Source organism: Pipistrellus kuhlii, unplaced genomic scaffold (assembly GCF_014108245.1).
Source record: "Pipistrellus kuhlii isolate mPipKuh1 unplaced genomic scaffold, mPipKuh1.p scaffold_m20_p_64, whole genome shotgun sequence".
NCBI classification, from domain to species: Eukaryota; Metazoa; Chordata; class Mammalia; order Chiroptera; family Vespertilionidae; genus Pipistrellus; species Pipistrellus kuhlii.
In genome coordinates, this window is record NW_023425567.1 from 638,405 (window position 1) to 657,318 (window position 18,914).

The window sequence follows — 18,914 nt, forward strand, 5'->3', positions numbered from 1 at the left end:
TGGCAGCCGGGCACCGGCTTCCTGGGTCTGAATTACCAACCGGCAACTGCCCCCTGGGAGAGTGTGCCCCAAACTGCCGTGTCAGTGAGGAGGACAGTGTGCGCCCTTCGCACACACAGCGCCAGCATCTGGCTGTGAGTTCCCAGGGAAAGCCCGGCGCAAGCACAACCTTTGCCCTGACAGCTTTGAACATGGCTCCCGGACAATGGCGCCAACCTGGCTTCGGCAGCCCGAGCTCACCACTGCCTGCTGTGGCCAGGCTGTAATGTTAACCAGCCAATTTAAAACCATTACTGACACAGAAACATGTATTTAGAGATGCTGTGCCAACTAAGAAACCACACCGTTTTCAGCCATGTGTACAGGATACCCTATATGGAATGCTAAAGACTCAAAACCACACTGGCTTTGGGGTTACCTTTCTTGATTGCTCATTTTGGCATACATGGCTCTCACCAATTCCGGACTTTTCAGAAAATGGTCTGTAATAATCAAGAACCTAAGAAAAAAGGAGAAAAACGTTTGGTTACCAAAACATAGTCAAACAGACACGGCCTTATCAACATGATAGGCATCTCTTATACATAAAAGCACTCCTTTTCACTGAATTCGGACTAGCTGTCATCTTAAGATGTGTTCAGAGGTTCACATACTATTTTCTATTAGCAGCTAAAGGAAAATTAAAGCTCTCAAAGTCTTTCTCTCCAGTTTTATTTCTGAGACGTTTACTGAGCCGATCCCGCTTTGCCAGCTGGGAGCAGGCCTGCTCGCATTTGTCAACGCTGAGGCAGGAAGACACTTCACCGGAGGCAAACAGTGAATGGATCTAGCTACACGCTCAGGAATAGGCAGAAAACATTTAGCTGTTTTAGCCAGAAGCTCAGTGTTAACAGAACCGAGAAGTAGCACATGCCAGAAGTAGCGCAGCAGCGACATTGGCTCCCTTATCTCCTCGGGGAAGGCGCTCAGGTTACCAAGAAAACATCCTCACTGCCAGGCCGCGCGAACCCCAACTCAGAGATCAATGTGCTCAGCCCCGGGCACAGATTAGAAGCATATTCTTCAAAGTGCCACTGTGACAGCTCCAAGACGGAGCGGCTTATTAATGAGTTCTGAGTCGTAGTTGCCAGAGGGCATCTGAAGACTGAAGAACTGAAGAACACACTGTCTATTCCAAGGCCAGAGCAATCCAAGTGGCTATTAGACAGTCAATATATTTACAGTCATAGTTCATTGAACTCCTTCTTAACAAATAAAGCATGGCTCTCAGAGGATAGCAGGATGAAGCACATCAGCTACCACCGCACGCTGTCACTTCCCACAAAAAGGAAACCCAGACACCTGCTCTGCTCCTCCGCAGTCCACACGGCAATGGGGAGGCAGTGCTCTGGCCGCCACCGGAAATGGCCGTGTGAGTGGCTATCAACTCTGCGGAAGTTTTCCTGTGGCAGATGCTCAGATTCTTCTTCTAAATATAATACATGCACTCTCCTTGCCAGGGTGCCGCATAAATTCTCTATTTTCAGTCAAAATTCAATGCCTTTACTTTCTTTTCTTTTTTTAATATATTTTATTGATTTTTTACAGAGAGGAAGGGAGAGAGAGAGCTAGAAACGTCGATGAGAGAGAAACATCGACAAGCTGCCTCTTGCACATCCCCCACCGGGGATGTGCCTGCAACCAATGTACATGCCCTTGACCTGAATCGAACCTGGGGCCTTTCAGTCCGCAGACCGACGCTCTACCGCTGAGCCAAACCGGTTTCGGCTGCCTTTACTTTCTTACCAAATACCGACTCCAGAGAAACCACAGGTGTGAACTTTCACAACAGAGACTCAATCACGCTCCATCTTTGCCAATCACACACTTTAACTTGTGATTAATTTTCTGCAGAACTATTTCTGTAAATGCAGAAGTGTGGTGGGATTCTGTCACAGGAGGCAGGGTCCCACTAATCTACAACCCAACATGTGAAGGACCACTCTCAGAGACTGTGAGGAAGGCTCCGGTCGTCCTCCACGTCTGTGCAGTCAGAGGAGGACAAACCGCCTCGGGGAGGGTCACAAACACATCCTCTCCACGAGGCAGAAGTCTGAGCGGAAGGGGCACCGAGAATCCATCTTTATTTCACAAACAGAAAAAGCCAGAACTCCCCCCTCAGGTCCGCTGCCGGTGCTTTGGGGCCTGCTTTCCCTCCCACCAGAGTGGACCTCCTGGCAGATGGAGGCAGAGCGCAGTGAAATAGGGAAAGACCTCACTGAAATGTAATTACAGACACCAGTGTTCACAAAGCAACTTGTTGATGGCACAGCACTGACCACAGTTTTACAGTTTCCACCCTGGCTGCCAGCCAAAGCGCATGCAGGTCCCTCCCTCCTCCCTCATCTCTCCTGTTTGTAACTGATTCTGAAGTATGAGACCAGCTACAAAGAGATGGACCACAGTCCGCGCTCGGTGCTGACAACCCGGTAGAAAGCGGCTAGGCCAGCTGTCCATCGGGGGCACAGGAAAGGACCAGGGACAGTGACTCTGTCATTGAGGAGGTCACCCTAAAGTCAGCGTTTGAGGAAATTTTCTGAAAATGAGAGCCACTTGTCGCCATTTCCATACACAAGTCTACAATGTCAAAGCTTACTGTAACATATATAAATCCATTTCATTGACTGCAAAAAGCCTAGAAAATGCTCGCACCACTCACTGGCTGAACAAGGATCTGATGTAAACACGCTCTTGGAAACGAATGCCGCCCTCTGCTGCTTTGGGACCCGGGAACTCCCCACAGCGGCTCCCCAGCCACCGGGCGAAGCTGCCAGCGCTGCCACACACTCAGCCCCCGCTCCCGGTGACATTTCAGGGCTCCCAGAAGCACCCACACACAGCGCCCATCAGCCCAACGGCCCGGGCAGAGCTCCCTCTGACAGGCTGGCACCGGCTGGGCCCGAGTGCCGCCGGGCAAGGCCGGCGCCGGCCGTTCTCCCGCACACGCGTGTTTCTGCCCCCCTCTCCCGCCTCCCGAGAGAAGCAGACACTGTAGAGAGCTGGGCCTCGGTCTCAGTCCTCGCCCCCGGCAGCGGCCACTGGACACGGGACCCACCTCTCAGCGCACAGCGTCCTGTTTCTCCAGCTGCGAGTAACCACCTCAGAATGCAGCCCAGCCAAGTAAGAGGAAGGAAACACTGCACTTCGAAAGCAGAGCAATGAAAACGATTCACGCAGGAGACACTGACTGAGTCCTGGTGGGTGTCTGCCATCCCCCTCATGTCCCTCACCTGCTTCAGATAACGAACTTCCTTTCAAGACAGACCCACACCTGCCAGCGGGGCGCAGGCACAGCTCCGAAAGCTCCCCGGAGTGAGCACGGGCCCCGCTGGACAAAGGCGGACCGGCACAGGACAGGAGCCTGAAGCGCCACGCGCACCCTCACAGACTGCGGGCTAGCCTCCTGCTGGAGATTCCCTCCTTAACCCCACACTTCTCAGCACGTGCGCCAGCCAGGCGACAAAGAAAGGTTTTCACTTACACCCTAAAGGATTCCAGCTTTCACAGAAACATGTGCACACAAACCACCCCAAGTTGCATTCCACATGCGACTCCAGGTCAGAGCTGCGTGCAGACGCCGTGAGAAGCACAGACTGCGGGGCAGCGTCCACAGCCGTGCGCGCACGGGGACCACACAGGGCTCCAGGGAGGGCCAGCTCGGTCCTCTGGGTGACTCTCGGTGGCACGAGAAGCAGACAAGCCTGAGGCCCCTGGAGGCCAAGGACACCACCATCACCAACTCGTCCCACAAGCACGACACAGCAGCGCTTCTCCCAGAGAGCCTGGCGCTCACCCTGGGAGACCATGGGGCCAAGTCTCTGCCCCTCCGTCTGCCGTGGTGGCGTGAAAGCAGCCAGAGGCAATGAAGACACAAGCTAATGAGTACGGCTGTGTGCTGAGAGGAATATTTATAAACGCAGTTCCTGCCACTGCACGCAGGGGAGGAGCACACCACTCAGAGGAGGAGCCCGCCACTCAGAGGAGGAGCCCGCCACTCAGAGGAGGAGCACACCACGCAGGGGAGGAGCCCGCCACTCAGAGGAGGAGCACACCACGCAGGGGAGGAGCACGCCACTCAGAGGAGGAGCACGCCACGCAGGGGAGGAGCACGCCACTCAGAGGAGGAGCACACCACGCAGGGGAGGAGCACGCCACTCAGAGGAGTAGCACAGAGGGAGGGCAGGTGTCAGGATTCAGGAGAGAACAAACTCAGGCAGTTCACAGAGAAGCAGCGAGAGAAGCGGGAAGTAAGGAGCGGGGAGATAAAACGGCCGGAAGTACAATGAGCTCAGCCCGGAGCGGACACGGCAGTTACTCCCACGTATCCTGGTGCTGGAGCCCCAGAGGGTCTCCCGAAGCCCCTGGTGTGGCTGGGCGGCAGGAAGTCAGAGCAGGTCCCGCAGCCTCTGTCTCCAGGAGGCGCTGCCGAGCAGAGGCTGTGAAGCAGGGACCTTGGCAGAGGGCCGGTGCGTGCAGCGGGAGCAGGAAGAGAGGCAAGACCAATGCTCAGGTTCGGCCTCAGCACTCAGCACGAGGTGGAAAGGGAGGGGGGTCTCAGAACCAGTGAGGACGGGAGCAATGGCAGCTCTGAGGGAGGGACTGAGGTCTCCCTGGGTGTGAGACATCGCTACAGGCAAGCCAGGGGAAGGAGCTCTGGCCAGAGGTCAAGGCCAGACACGTACATTTGGAAAATATCGACTCAGAAAGGAATCTTAAGCTGTGGCACTAGGCAAGGTCGCCCGGGAATGAGCATGACAGAGAAGGCGGCTGAAGATGGCCGCGGGCCATGCCATCTTCGGGCCGATAAAGAACAGGCGCTAGCTCGCAATGCGGGCGGCATGGCGCCTGAGAGTGACAGGGCAGAGGAAGGGGAGACAACAAGCCCGCACTGCCGGTCTGGCAGCCCCGCGCCCACTGTGCCTACAAAGCCGGAGACTCCAGGGCGGTCCCGGGTACAAGCGGCGAGTTCCCTCTGCGCATTGCCATCTGAGCTGGACTCAGAAGCCTCAGGACCAGGCTCAGGCCTGTCCCAGGCCAGGCGTCATTCCACTGAGGCTGCCAGAACCCACCGCGCTGCGTCCTGCCATAGGTGCTCCCGGCCTCCCGGCCAGGGGCACCGCTCTGAGAGGAGTGCGCAGGAGAACAGAAGAGGGGCAGCGGAGTCCAACCTCGACGGGGAAGATAATTACATTTATCTCCCTAATAGCTTTATAGCGAAGGAAATAGTGAAATTTATGTCCGAAAGGCAAGAAATATCCCTTGAGCCAAGGAGATAGCAATCTGGGAGTGGAACTCTGTCATGCAAAATAAATCAACTAGATAACCCAAATATGACCCAAAAGTAATCCTCCACTCTCTTATAAATTCATGTTTGTGGTGACACCACAGGTTCAACAGAAAGGGAGTTTGTTCTGAAAAAGGCCAAACTGGAGAGCTCATCACTCACCTTTCAACTCAGCCTCCTCCCAAGCCGCTCCTCCCAACGGCGCTGGCACAGCCAGGAAGCGCGGGCCCGACACGCACCTGCGTGAGCCTCGGGCTCTCATCTGTCCGTGGGGGCAAAATAATTCCCAGATGGCAGCGACAGGAAAACAAGACCCGACACACCACGCTCTCCACTCCACAATGCCACCCTGACCCCCTCCCCCTACTACCCTGTTTCCCCGAAAATAAGACAGTGTCTTATATTAATTTTTTCTCCCAAAGTTGTGCTAGGTCTTATTTTCAGGGGATGTCTTATCTTTCCATGCGCTAGGTCTTATTTTCGAAGGATGTCTTATTTTCGGGGAAACACGGTAGTAACGCACATTGGTGGGCTGTCAGGTCTAGATAGATTCAAAGGCCAAGCTTCAAGCCTCGGACTGACTCATCCCGGGCTGCCTGCGCATAAGCACATCTTTCACACCAACAAGCAGAGAGAGCAGCATTGCTAGAGGAGGAGCACGCCACGCAGCAATAATTATTACTATCCCAATCATTCAACTGGGAGTGCCGAGGCCTCTTCCCTCCGCTCCTGTGTGAACCCAAACAAAAAGACCCCCGATTACTGAAACCGTACATTTGTCCTTTTCCAAGAAAAGATACTAAGCCTATGAGTTCTAACGCATGTCCTTTTGTGCTCCCTGTAAAACACCACTCTCAGAATTTTAAAATTAGGTATAACTTCAATACAACAGCGACAATTGTACTCAAGAGGCCCAAACTGGGCGAGTTCATGCCTGTGGATGTTCTTGCATGCTGCGGGGTGGGAGGACAAAAAGGAGTTTTTTCTCCTAACATCCAGGGCTGGGCTCATACTGAGCGGTGAAAGTAGCCATCCTGCTGGACATCTCTGGGTACCTGTGGCCCCGTTTTGTTTACCGAATACAGAGTTCCGCTCACGTCAGTCAGAGACCATACAGCAGACAGCTAGCTACCATTGCCCACCCTCCTTGTCTCAGCCCCGCTAGTGACTTTTCATAACTCTAACTGGAACTGTCCTGAAGTAGATCTTACATTCTGCCATTTAAGATCTTTCCCCCTTTATTCCATGCTGCTAAAAAATTACAGATGGTTAAAATGTAGATTGCCCTGGTCAGTGGGGCTCAACTGGTTAAGTGTCGTCCCATGCACCAAGAAGTCGCTGGTTTGATTCCGGTCATGCCAGGGTTGCAGGCTCCATCCTCCATGGGAGCACGTAGGAGGGCAGCCGATCTATATTTCTCTCTGTCTCTTTCCCTCTCTTTCTCCCTCTCCCTTCCTCTCTAAAATCAATAAAAAATATATTTAAAAATATTTACATAAAATATAGATCCAAGATACTTACCAGATAAAACAGAATTAGACTACAGAAAATGTCTCTTAATAACCTGACTAATGATTCCCTGTCATGTGAAAACACCTGCGTGACTGAGGGAGGTTTTCGAAGTCCAGTACAATAACAATTATCTATGAACCAACTTCTGTTTGTGTGCAAGTGGCAATGCAAATAAATGCCCATACAGAGAAATTATTTTACAATGCCGTACACCTTCAACAGAACAGTAATGTTCATACTTAAAGAGGCCAAACTGGGAAAGTTCATGCTTGGGAAATGCAAGTGGGATGGCTGGCAGCTCGAGGCTCCGACGCAAGACAAACTGATCCACTATGTGGAAAACAGATTTTAAAGAAAACAGGACACTAATAAAGAAAAACAACGAAATGTCTGATGAGTTTATGATGATGCAAGAGCCCATTCCTCAGAAGACATAGCAATTACAGACTTTATAGCAATTATGGACCTGCTGCCACAGGCTGAGTGAGTGAAGCACACCAGACAGAACTGAGGAGAAGCAGCAATCCTTCAGCAATGAGTAACACACAGCGGACAGTCAGGGCACAGCAGACAGAACACTGAGCCACCAGACCTAGCGGAGCGCTGAGCCAACACCATCAGAAACGACACGTGCTCTTCTCAAACACGGAGCATCCTCCACGACAGGCCCAGTGTGGGCCATGAAACAAGCCTCCGTATATTTAACTGAATGAAATGACATTGAGCGTGCTCACCGACCACCAGTGTGACAGGACAGTGAGTCTCTCTCTGAGCGCTGCCCACAGGGCCCGTCCTGGCCTCTGACCTTCAAGGGAGCACCCACTGCAGCACAGCCGTCTGACCACACGCTCCGCAGCAGCTGCGGTTTGCACGTGGCGTTGCTTCACAGACTGAGTGCCCTCCCCCTCCTCACCCCTTAAAAACTTGTCACCCCTCAAGGACCTGCTCAAACCTCACTCTCCTCTCACAAAGCCTCTGGCGGCTGCTGAGGAACTTCTCTTCTTTTGTCAACATGTGTCATTTTAACTTACTGTCCAATTACTGTAATTCAAATTTTTACTTAAAATCTCCATTAGGAAAGTGATCTGTCAGAATGTTCCTAAGCAATCTAATTCCTAAAATGATACTCACGGCCATTCTGATTCAGGCTGCTTTTGGTGAATTTCTATGACATCGATTGCAATATTGAGGTTTTCTTCCAGTTCTTTCATTCTTTCAGAATTAAGGGATGTGAACAAAATCATTGAACAGTAGGCAACAATTTTTTTGTCTGGATGATTTAAGCAAGACCTTCCAAATAAAGAAATGAAAGTGTTAGCCCAATTTAACATGATAAAATACGATTGAGCAAATAAACAATAACAATCTCAATAACAGCCGAAACCGGTGTGGCTCAGTGGTAGAGCATCGGTCTGCGGACTGAAAGGTCCCGAGTTCGATTCCGGTCAAGGGCATGTACCTTGGTTGCGGGCACATCCCTGGTGGGGGGTGTGCAAGAGGCAGCTGGTCGATGTTTCTCTCTCATCGATGTTTCTAGCCCTCTATCTCTCTCCCTTCCTCTCTGTGAAAAATCAATAAAATATATTTTTAAAAAACCAATCTCAATAACAAATTCAGTACATACTGAATTTTTAAGAATTTAATAAAGAATTACAACACTTTGAAACAAGTACATTATTTACTGCAGAAAAGGCCAATGTAAAATTAATCTCAACTTAAGTATCCATTAGCGGCCATGAAGAACACACTGTCTAAGGGGAAGGTGGTCTATGGCAAGAAATGAAATGTGGATCCAGAGCCTCACTGTACGCCCTGGTTCATCGGCCGTGATCCTAGGAAGGTCTCAATTTCGCTCTCGTCAATTACGTCATGGGTCATGCCTGTGGCAGAATTTTATTTTTTCATTTAAACTTTATAAGAGCCTTCTGGAGAAATTATTAGCGTTATACTTCTGTAACATGAGTCCCACAATTCTTTCTTTCCATCTAAGCTCAATTACAATATTATTAATCATACAGATAAGAGATATATATGCCTTCTACTCTATCGATACTATCTTTGAGTGACAGTTATACTCAGAGCACCATAACTCTACAAGTGATCCAGAAACATGTACGCAGCTAGGGAAGGATTTAGGCAGCGAGGAGGTTACGTCTATCAGGGCTGAGCTCCAGTTCCCGCATCTGCCCAAACACGGACAGACGTGCCCCGGGGCTGGGCACAGCAGCCCCGGGCACAGGAATAGCAGCTGGCCGCTTCCGTGTCGCCACACCGAAGTCGCCCCACTCAGAGCAGCACAGCTGGGATGAGGACCAGGCCGACTCCCAGACATGCTCTTCCTCTCCCTTCCTCCCAGCACTGCTCCCCTTTGTAGCAGCGTTCCACTGTGGTGAACTAACGGAGCTGCTCACGCAGAGGGAAGGTCACCCAGAAGTACCCAACCACACTGGGGGCGGGCGGAGTCCACACTGCGTTCTCCACACCGGCCAGCCTGACTGCGCACACAGGAAGTGCTCAGTGCACACATGAGTGATGACCCGCTGCCCACAGCTCAGTGTTTTATGGCCTTTTCTTGTAAATTACAGTATCCGCTAAGGACAGTATTTCTCATTTTAACCAAACTTTTAATTTCTTAAAGTGAAACTGACATACAACAAAAGACACAAATCAAAATTTTAAACGGAATGAATACAGCCACGCAGCTGCCTGATGAGGATGCAGAACGTCTGCGAAGCCCAGAGACTGGCTCGGTTCAAATGAGGATAATGAACCCAAACCACTATCCTCATTTCTATGAGCAAAGGTTCGTTTTTCCTGCTTTCGAGCTTCATGTAAATGGAATGATATAACCACAATTTTCTCAGAAATTAGAAAAACTCAGCAATATACTCACAGGAAGAGTTCCGGGAAAGCATGCACCCACACGATGGCCTGGGACGCTTCATTCCGTGAGGCAATGTTGCCTAAGAACTGCAGGCCACAGCGGAAAGCTGAGGATTTGAGAGTGAAAAAGATGTATGATTTTTAAAAATTTTAACATAAAGAATAAATTCATCTTAACAAGAAATATTCCCAACGTTTTTACATAAGAAGTTTCTGTTAGCTTCTTTTAACTATGAAGGTCTCTGGCCCAGGAAACGGCACATGACCCTAACATTAAATGCCTTATCAAAACAATTGCTATACAAAGTTAACTAACTTCTGGAAAAGATTATAAATATTATATAAACACATACACCTGTAATTACATTAACTATGGGATATGTGCTCCAATTTTTTAAAAGTTACTCTTAGACTAGAGTTTTTATAAAGCATGGTAAAAGAAAAAAAAAAAGAAAAAGATACACTAGGCAAATACCATCCTAAAGAACATCACAGACCATATAAAATCAGACATAATAAACCTTAAGGCTAATGCTTACGGCAAAAAGCATTACTGAAGATTTTTATTAAGTCATTTCAGAATGAGTTAATTCACCAGGAAGATATAACAATTTTAAATCGAAATGACCTAATAACATGGCCTCAAATATGTAAGTAAAAGAAAGATTGACAAAATATAGAGAAAAATCCACAATTAAATTGGGCAATTGTAATACAAACAAAAACATCAGTATGTGTAAAAGAAATGAACATGGTTTATTGACAACCTTGCTGATGAGTTTGAATATTTTATCAAATAAAAGTGCAGAATGCCGCACGAAGTCTAGAATGCTGACGACGGTGCTGGTGAGAACGGATCAGCAGGCACTCCCCTTCGGTGCTCTGGGGAGATGTACACGGTGCAACCGCTTGGGGACAGTTTGGTGATTTCTTACTAAACAAAACATAATCTTAGCATGCGATCCAGCAATCTGCTCCTCGGCATTGGCCTAAGGGAACTGAAAGCTTATGTCCCACAAAGCCTGCACACCAATGTTTATAGCAGCTTTCTCCGTAACTGCCCAACTGGGAAGCTGCCCAGGTATCTTCATAGGTGACCTGATGAGCGATGTTCCATCCGACAGTGGAACAGCATGAGAGCTAAAAAGGAATGAGCTATCGGGCCGAGGAAACATCACTGCATGTGACTCCATGATGAAGCCCATACATGCATCGTGTATGTTCCAACTACATCACGTTCCGGAAAAGGCAAAACGATTAACACGGTGAAATGATCAGCGGATGCCAGGGGCTCAGGGAGGGAGGGAGGAGTAGGTGGGAAATAGAAGACTTCAGGGCAGTGACACTATCCTTTATCACACCACTAAAGGCCCGGTGCACGAAATTCATACACGGAAGGATGGGGAAGGGGGTCTCCTCAGCCCAACCTGCACCCTTTCCAATCCGGGACCCCTTGGGGGATGTCCGACTGCAGGTTTAGGTCCGATCCTAACTACCCCCTGGGCGGCCTGGCCCCCCTCCTGCTTTCTGGGTTACCCCCAACTGCCCTCCCCACCCCCCTGCCAGCCTGGTCACCGCTAACTGCACCTCTTGCCCCTGCCAGCCTGGTCACCCCCAACTATGCCCCCTGCTGGCCTGGTCACCTCCAACTATCCCCCCTGCTGGCCTGGTCACCTCCAACTGCCCCCTTGCCAGCCTGGTCACCCCTCATGGCCCACCCGCCAGCCTGGTCATCCCAGGCAGCCTGCTGTTCAGTCATTTGGTTGTCCTTCACTATCCCCCTGATGGCCTGGTTGCCCCACACAGCCTGCTTGTTCAGTCTCTGATCGTCCCTCACTAACCCCCCCTGCTGGCCTGGTCATAGGCAGTCATCTTGTGAGGGTCTGATGGTCAATTTGCATATTGCCTCTTTATTATATAGGCACGTACATATCATGACACATTTGTCCCCACCCGCAGAATGTACTGCACCCAGAGCGAACCGAAAGTAAACCATGGACTCCAGACTCCAGGTGACATGATATGTCACTGGAAGCTCATCAACTGTAACAAATGAACAACTACTCTGGTGCCAGATGTTGGTGGAAAAGGCTGTGCAAGTGTGGGGGCAAGAAACACATGAGAAATCTCTGTACCTTCTCTATTCTGCTGTGAACCTAAAACTGCTCTGAAAGATAAAACTTTATTTAAAAGAAAGAATAACAGTAAATAAAACTATTTAGTGACACACGAAAAAAGACAGCTTGAGTTCGATTCCCAACTCTCAGTGTGAGCCTGCACAAGTTACTTAACTTTCTCAGATGCATGTCCTCACCAGCGGATGGTGCTAACAGAGCTACTGTAGGTATGAGCTGTGAGCTCACCAAGTGCTGAGCGTGTAGTAGGGAGCACACTAAATGCTCACCTGGCCACCCTCTCTACCTGCACATAATACACGTGACAAACGGCTTAAAAGGTCAGATTTTCAAAATTGAAATTAAAACATGTTTTGGTCTATAGTCAGACTCTCAATGGAACCCTTGAGTACTTGGTGTGTAAATCCTTATAAGAATCTTACTGCTGAGACAGGTATGTTTATACTCATTAGAGAGCACGAGAAACCAAGACCCTCACAAGTGATCAGTAACTTGATCAAGTCACACAATTAATTATGAAGAATCAATTCTGGATGAACCCCTGTGATTCCAGCAACCCAATATGGTCTGAGTGTTACCTCAAGCTTATCAGAAGCTCCTAAACTACTTCGTAGTTATAAATGAATTTAATTAACAAAAAGGGAATTTAAAAATCTGCAGTATATGTAGTCTTCCCAAGGATATCTGCATGCTGGACAGAGGAAATGACAACCTCAACACATTTAAAGAACTAATACATGGACAATGCTCACTGTAAACTAAAAATAAAACCCCCAAAGAATTAAAACACCTCATAGTTTAAAACTAAGAGAGATAGTTCTAAATAACCCAAAGGGACAAAAAAGAAATCATAATGCAAATAAAATATTTGAAACAGAATGTTAACAAAAATACTACACTAAAACTTTTAAGATGCAACTAAAACGGAGAAGGGCAATTTGTAGCTTTAAAATGCATAAGCTGGGAAAGATAAGCAATGAAGATAAATAAGCTAAGTAAGTATTCTTCTCCAAAAACTAGAAAATAGCAAAATAACACCCCAAAATGAAGAAAATTAAAGATAAGAGAAAGAAATTATTAAAATTGAAAACAATAAAAAAGAAGACAATATCAACAAACCCAAAACTGACTTCATCAGGAAGCTCAATGTGACCAGCCTTTGGGAAGACTGATCAAAGAAGAGAAAGGGCACAGATAACAGAGAAAACTTTTCAGAAATGAAAAGGAGGAATCAGCCGAAGCTGGTTTGGCTCAGTGGTAGAGCGTCAGTCTGCGGACTGAAAGGTCCCAAGTTCGATTCCGGTCAAGGGCATCATTGGTTGTGGGCACATCCCCAGTAAGGGGGTATACAAGAGGCAGCTGGTCGATGTTTCCCTCCTATCGATGTTTCTAACTCTATATCTCTCTCCCTTTCTCTCTGTAAAAAATCAATAAAATATATTTAAAAAAAAATAAAAAAAGGAGGATGCTGCCATAGATCTTGCAACATAAAAAGAAGAAAATCATAAGATTATTACAAATAATATCTGAATATCTTAAATAATATTTGGCCAAAGTATTTGAAAATGTAAATAACATAACCAAGACCCGAGAACATAACTAACAAAAACTAACTCGGTAAGAAATTCCGTAAAATATTCAGGAAAAACCTGAAGAGTCCTCTAACCATTAAGGAAATTGAATCAGTAGTCAAATATTTTCCCAAAAAGAAAACCCCAGACCAGACTGTGGCCAGTTCACATTCAAGGAGAGCAATTCCAGTCCACACAGCTCTTCAGAGAACGCTTACAGAAAGCGGGCGGAGGCTCCACGCCAGCCTTCTGAGCCAGCGGAACTGCGACCCCATCAGAACGAGGACAGTATCAACAAGGGAACCAACACCCGGAGCTGACCAAAGGGCTCCAGAAACAAGTCACATGACCGACATGTATTCCTGCCTTAAAGGCTGCTTTAACATTAGAAATCCAAGTTTATAACTGACCACGTTAACTGTGAAGGACAAAATCATCTGATCATCTCAGATACTGAGGACAACAGATTGGATGGAATTTAACACGCACTCATAATTTAAAACAAAACAAAACAAAACAAAACCCCTCCTAGACACCAAAGGATAGAGGGGCCTTCTTTAACCTAAAAATGGTGTCAACAAAAGCCCAGGCACACGCTATAATTAACTGCGCTGCAGACAAAGGCGCTCCTTCTGGAGGGAGCGAGTGCCAGCCTGCTGTTCCCGCTCCTGTCAACGCCGCCCCGAGATCTGTCAGCAAGACGGAGGCATGGAGGCCACGGAGTGAAGAGGAGAAATCAAACTGTCACTTTACCCAGAGGTAAAAGGCCATTTCTTTTTTTTTTTAATATATTTTATTGACTTTTCACAGAGAGGAAAAGAGAGGGATAGAGAGCTAGAAACATCAATAAGAGAGAATCATCAATCAGCTGCCTCCTGCACACCCCCTACTGGGGATGTGCCCGCAACCAAGATACATGCCCTTGACCGGAATCGAACTCGGGACCTTTCAGTCCGCAGACCGATGCTCTATCCACTGAGCCAAACTGGTGCCGACTGAAATGCCATTTCTAATCTGGACAGAAAATATGAAAGTGGAACTATCTAGAGTTATACCATGTTAACAGACTATAGGAATAGAAAGAAAATACAATTCCGGCTGAATCACCACAGGTGTGTGTGTGTGTGTGTGTGTGTGTGTGTGTGTGTAATGCTGTGTCTATGTAATGTGACAACACGATTCTAAAGGCTGGGTGATGACACAAAGGGCCGCGAGCACACTTGTCTTCACTGAACAGCCAGCCGGCGGTGGGACAGGGTCCGGGCCGGAGGGGTCCGGAAGACGCAAGCCTACGCTGACGTGGGACTGAACAGGGATGTGACAGCAGGGGACGGGGAGAGACAGTCTTTCCTACAATGACACCGGGACAGCTGCTCCAGGACCAAAGAACGCAAAGTGGCGTTCACCCAACACAGAGCATCCACTCCAGGTACTAACCTACGTGCAAAAAAGCCCAAATAGGAAGGTTTTAAAAACAATAACTGTTAAGAAAGATTTTAAAACCAAACATAAATGATATCCATAAAGGAAAATATTAATAAACTGTATTATATTAATAGACTGCATCAAACTTAATAACATTTTTTCCTCAAGACACCACAAAACAACGAAGAAAATGAGCCCTAAAATAGGAAGAGACGCAGAACACAACTGAAGCCGCGTCGTGAACAGAGCATATAGTGGGCTCTAGGAAGCATTCAAAAGGACAGAAAACCGGCAGAAACACAGGCCCCCAAACCAGAACTCAAAACACACTTACTGAAGCCGGGCAGCCCAAGGCAAACGCACACAGCACATCCCCTCCCCATCGGCGGGGAAGGCCGGCAGGAAACCCCGCACAGCGCAGGCCTGAGGCCACAGGAGCCCCGCACCCCAGCTCCCAGGAGCCTGCTCCCCGACTGCGGGCGCCGTGTTTGTGAGTGGGTACCAGCACCAGTGCCTCCAGCGCCCGCTCAGCAGGAGAAACACTGGGCCTTCGACGCCTCCCCTGGCGGGGGCATGGCCAGCCTTGGCAACAGAGGCACGGGGGGTAGGAGGGAACAGAATTTCCTCCCGGGCTCCTGAGTGTTTCCGGGTGACAAGCTTCCGCACAGGTGACAGCCAGCCTGTCAACACAGCCCGTCCCAGGAGCACCCTCCCTGCACCCTGACAACTGACACGGGAGGTACTAAGATCCTCCCCGCTTTCCGCAGAGGAGCCGCAGTTCCAGGGTCCGGACCCACTCGGGACAGGAGCTGTAGTGGTGTCAGCACAGGCGGCAAACAGCGTGCCCTGCTGCGACAGGAGCTGCGGCTGCCCACAGAGGCCACAGGCCCCAGAGAATCGGAGTGGGGAGAGTTTGCTGCGTTAAAGGAACCCCCCAGGCATCAACCAGGAGACAGGGCCCAGGGCAGTGAACCCCAAAGCCCTACGCTTTCTAGATCTCTGCTTTGCCAGAAGAGAGGAGCTGCCTGCCACGCCAGCCTGAGCTGCGTCCTCTGACCTCGGACCCCCAGGCCGGCCTGGGCCTTCCCTTCACACCCTGCGGCCCGAACCCTGGCCGAGCACCTGGCTCCGGCTCCAGCCGCCGAGGCAGGGCGCTGACAGGAGGAAGGCGAGGTGAGTAACAGGCCACACCACTCACTCACTCACACTCCCCAACCGCTGGGGTTCAAAGAGAACTGCAAACCCGTGGCCAGCAATCAAAACACTGACACGTACACAGTGGCCCGTGGAAACGGTGAGCCAGAAACCTCGAAGCTGAATTCGCCCGCTGTGACCTTCACAGCAGGACGCAGGTCTGGAGCGGCACACGCCCCTGCCGTCCCACTGGCCTGAGAATGCCGGGCACCAGCCAGTGTTTGTCTCATGTAGCCTGCATAAGATCATTAGTTTTCTTTCCACTTTCAGGAATTTTTTTAAATTATAATAAAATTATAAAATGCTTATAATAAAAAAAACTCTTCATTTTTAACCGTAAGGTAAGTTATAACTTAAACGGCATACTCCTCCTGAGTGTTTTAGAATATGGACACTCAAACTTTGTGAAAGTGAACACATTAAATAGGGCAACAACGTAAGCTGGTCCGAAAGCCAACTGACCCAACAAGCCACCGGGAACCAGAGCCGAGCGTGTGAATCAGAACTCAGTCCGGGAAGACAGGGTTTACAGATGGCCCAGAGACCGAACGGAAAGCTCCAGACACGGACAAATGACAGTTTACTTTACCAAACAGCTTACCAAGTGATCTTTATGTAAATACTGCAAATGTTACCAAGTCCCTCAAAAATCCCAACATTATTTTTACAGATTAGAAAAGAATAAAAGCCAAAAATAACACCAATAACTCAATTAAAATAACTCATGCTTGTGTTTACACAAAATTTGATGAGCATAATATATTCGTCACACCACTGTAATTATTCTCTGAAAATAATACTCTAAATATTATTTTGACAATGTAATTATAGTTCTTACCTCAAAAGTGGTTACAAAACTGGCACAGACACCCTGCTAAAATCCTACCACACATAAGGTTCTCACAGAGAAATAGTCAAAAAAATAGTGTAAGAACTTTATTAGCAACCAGAACACCTTTTAAAAGATTTGTATTAGGTTTGAACTAACATACTATAAATACTTTTAAAGTTTCATTGTTGAATACAAACTTCATTCTTGAATGAAATTACTTGGAATAAAATTCAGTAATATTGGTAGCTGCCTTTCCTCAGGAAGAGAGAGAAAACTCAGCTTGCTTTCCTCTTTGCCTCTAATAGCCTTGCAACTCAGCCTACAAGCGTAAGTTGTTTTCTTGAAATGGATACAACTACAATATTAAAGACCTAAAACAACACATGTTCCATACTCACAGGCTGGAAGACACTATCATTAACATGGCAATTCTCCCCAAAATTCCACACCATTTCTACCCTGTTTCCCTGAAAATACGACAGTGTCTTATACTAATTTTTGCTCCCAAAGATGCGCTAGGTCTTATTTTCAGGGGATGTTTTATTTTTCCATGAAGAAGAATACGGTACTCATTTATTGTTAAATGAAAATAAAGGAAATTTATTACCTGTATACGGTATGGTAGTACGGTAGTTGTCAACACAAACCAGACAAACTGTGAATCCTACAGTATCAAGAATTTACTCATTTAGCCGAAGCCGGCTTGGCTCAGTGGTAGAGCGTCGTCAGTCTGCGGACTGAAAGGTCCCAGGTTCGATTCTGGTCAAGGGCATGTACAGATTGCAGGCACATCCCCGGTGGGGAGTGTGCAGGAGGCAGCTGGTCGATGTTTCTCTCTCATCGACGTTTCTAGCTCTCTCTCTCTCCCTTCCTCTCTGTAAAAAATCAATAAAATATATATATTAAAAAAAAAAGAATTTACTCATTCAATGACAATCATGTCATCATCTTCTGGAACATAATCATAACAATCTAATTCCTGAATTTCCTGGTGAATTTCTTGTGACTCCATTTCTTTCAGAATCAATGGACCAAATCTCTCATATGTAGCCTAAGGGGGGGGCCTTATTTTCGGGGGATGCCTTATATTTCACTCAGAAGGAAACCTGTGAGTAGGTCTTATTTTCAGAGGATGTCTTATTTTCGGAGGATGTCTTATTTTCGGAGGATGTCTTATTTTCGGAGGATGTCTTATTTTCGGGAAAACACGGTAGTATCTGTGATATATAAGTAACTCCTATAATTTGACCAAAAAAAAAAGGCAAACAACCCAATAAAAACTGGGCTAAGGGCTCGAAGAGACATTTCCCCAAAGAAGACTGACAGCCAACAAGCACATAAGATATTTCACATCATTAATCTTAGAGAAATGCAAATCAAAACCACAATGAGGACCATTTCTTACCCACCAGGATGATTACAATCTAAAGAAAAGAAATGTTGGCCAGAATGTGGAGAAACTAGAACCTTGAACATCATTGGAGAAAGTGAAAATGGCTCAGCTGCTGTAGAAAAAGTCTGGCAGTTCCTTAAAAATCCTATATAATAAAAGCCTAATATGCAAATTGACCAAACAGCAGAACGACCAGTTGCTAGGACGCGCACTGACCCCCAGGGGGCAGGCACTCAACACAGGAGCTGCCCCCAGCCTGCAGGCCCCAAACAGCAGCAGGGGATGGGGCTGCCGAGTGGGCGGCTCCAGGCCAACCAAGGTGGGTGCCAGCAGGAACCCCCGAATCGCCCCACTCATCGCCCCTGATCACTGGTCAGGCCTAGGGATCCTATCTATCATGAATTTTGTGCACTGGGCCTCTAGTTTAAATAAAATCAACCCAGCAATTCCACTCCTAATATACCCAAAGGAATTGGAGGCAGGAACTCAGACAAGTACATGTACATGCATGTATTTATAAGTGGCACAACAGTGAAATGGTGGAAACAACACAAACAGTCATCAATGAATGAATGGCTAAAGAAAATGTGATCTGAGCATTCAATGGAATTATTCAGGCATAAAAAGATAAAGTTCTGATACATGC

General features: G+C 47.8%; 1 protein-coding gene across 1 annotated transcript in view; it reads right to left on the bottom strand.

The window, feature by feature from the left end:
• The window catches only part of ATXN10 (ataxin 10), a 110,865-nt gene that overhangs the window by 61,049 nt on the left and 30,902 nt on the right, over positions 1 to 18,914 (bottom strand). Inside the window, exons 4-6 of the mRNA XM_036420242.2 lie at positions 9,729 to 9,825; positions 7,967 to 8,125; positions 419 to 499 (exon numbers count right to left, since the gene is read on the bottom strand). Coding sequence (XP_036276135.1) covers positions 419 to 499; positions 7,967 to 8,125; positions 9,729 to 9,825 — 337 coding nt within the window. The remainder of the gene's footprint in view (positions 1 to 418; positions 500 to 7,966; positions 8,126 to 9,728; positions 9,826 to 18,914) is intronic.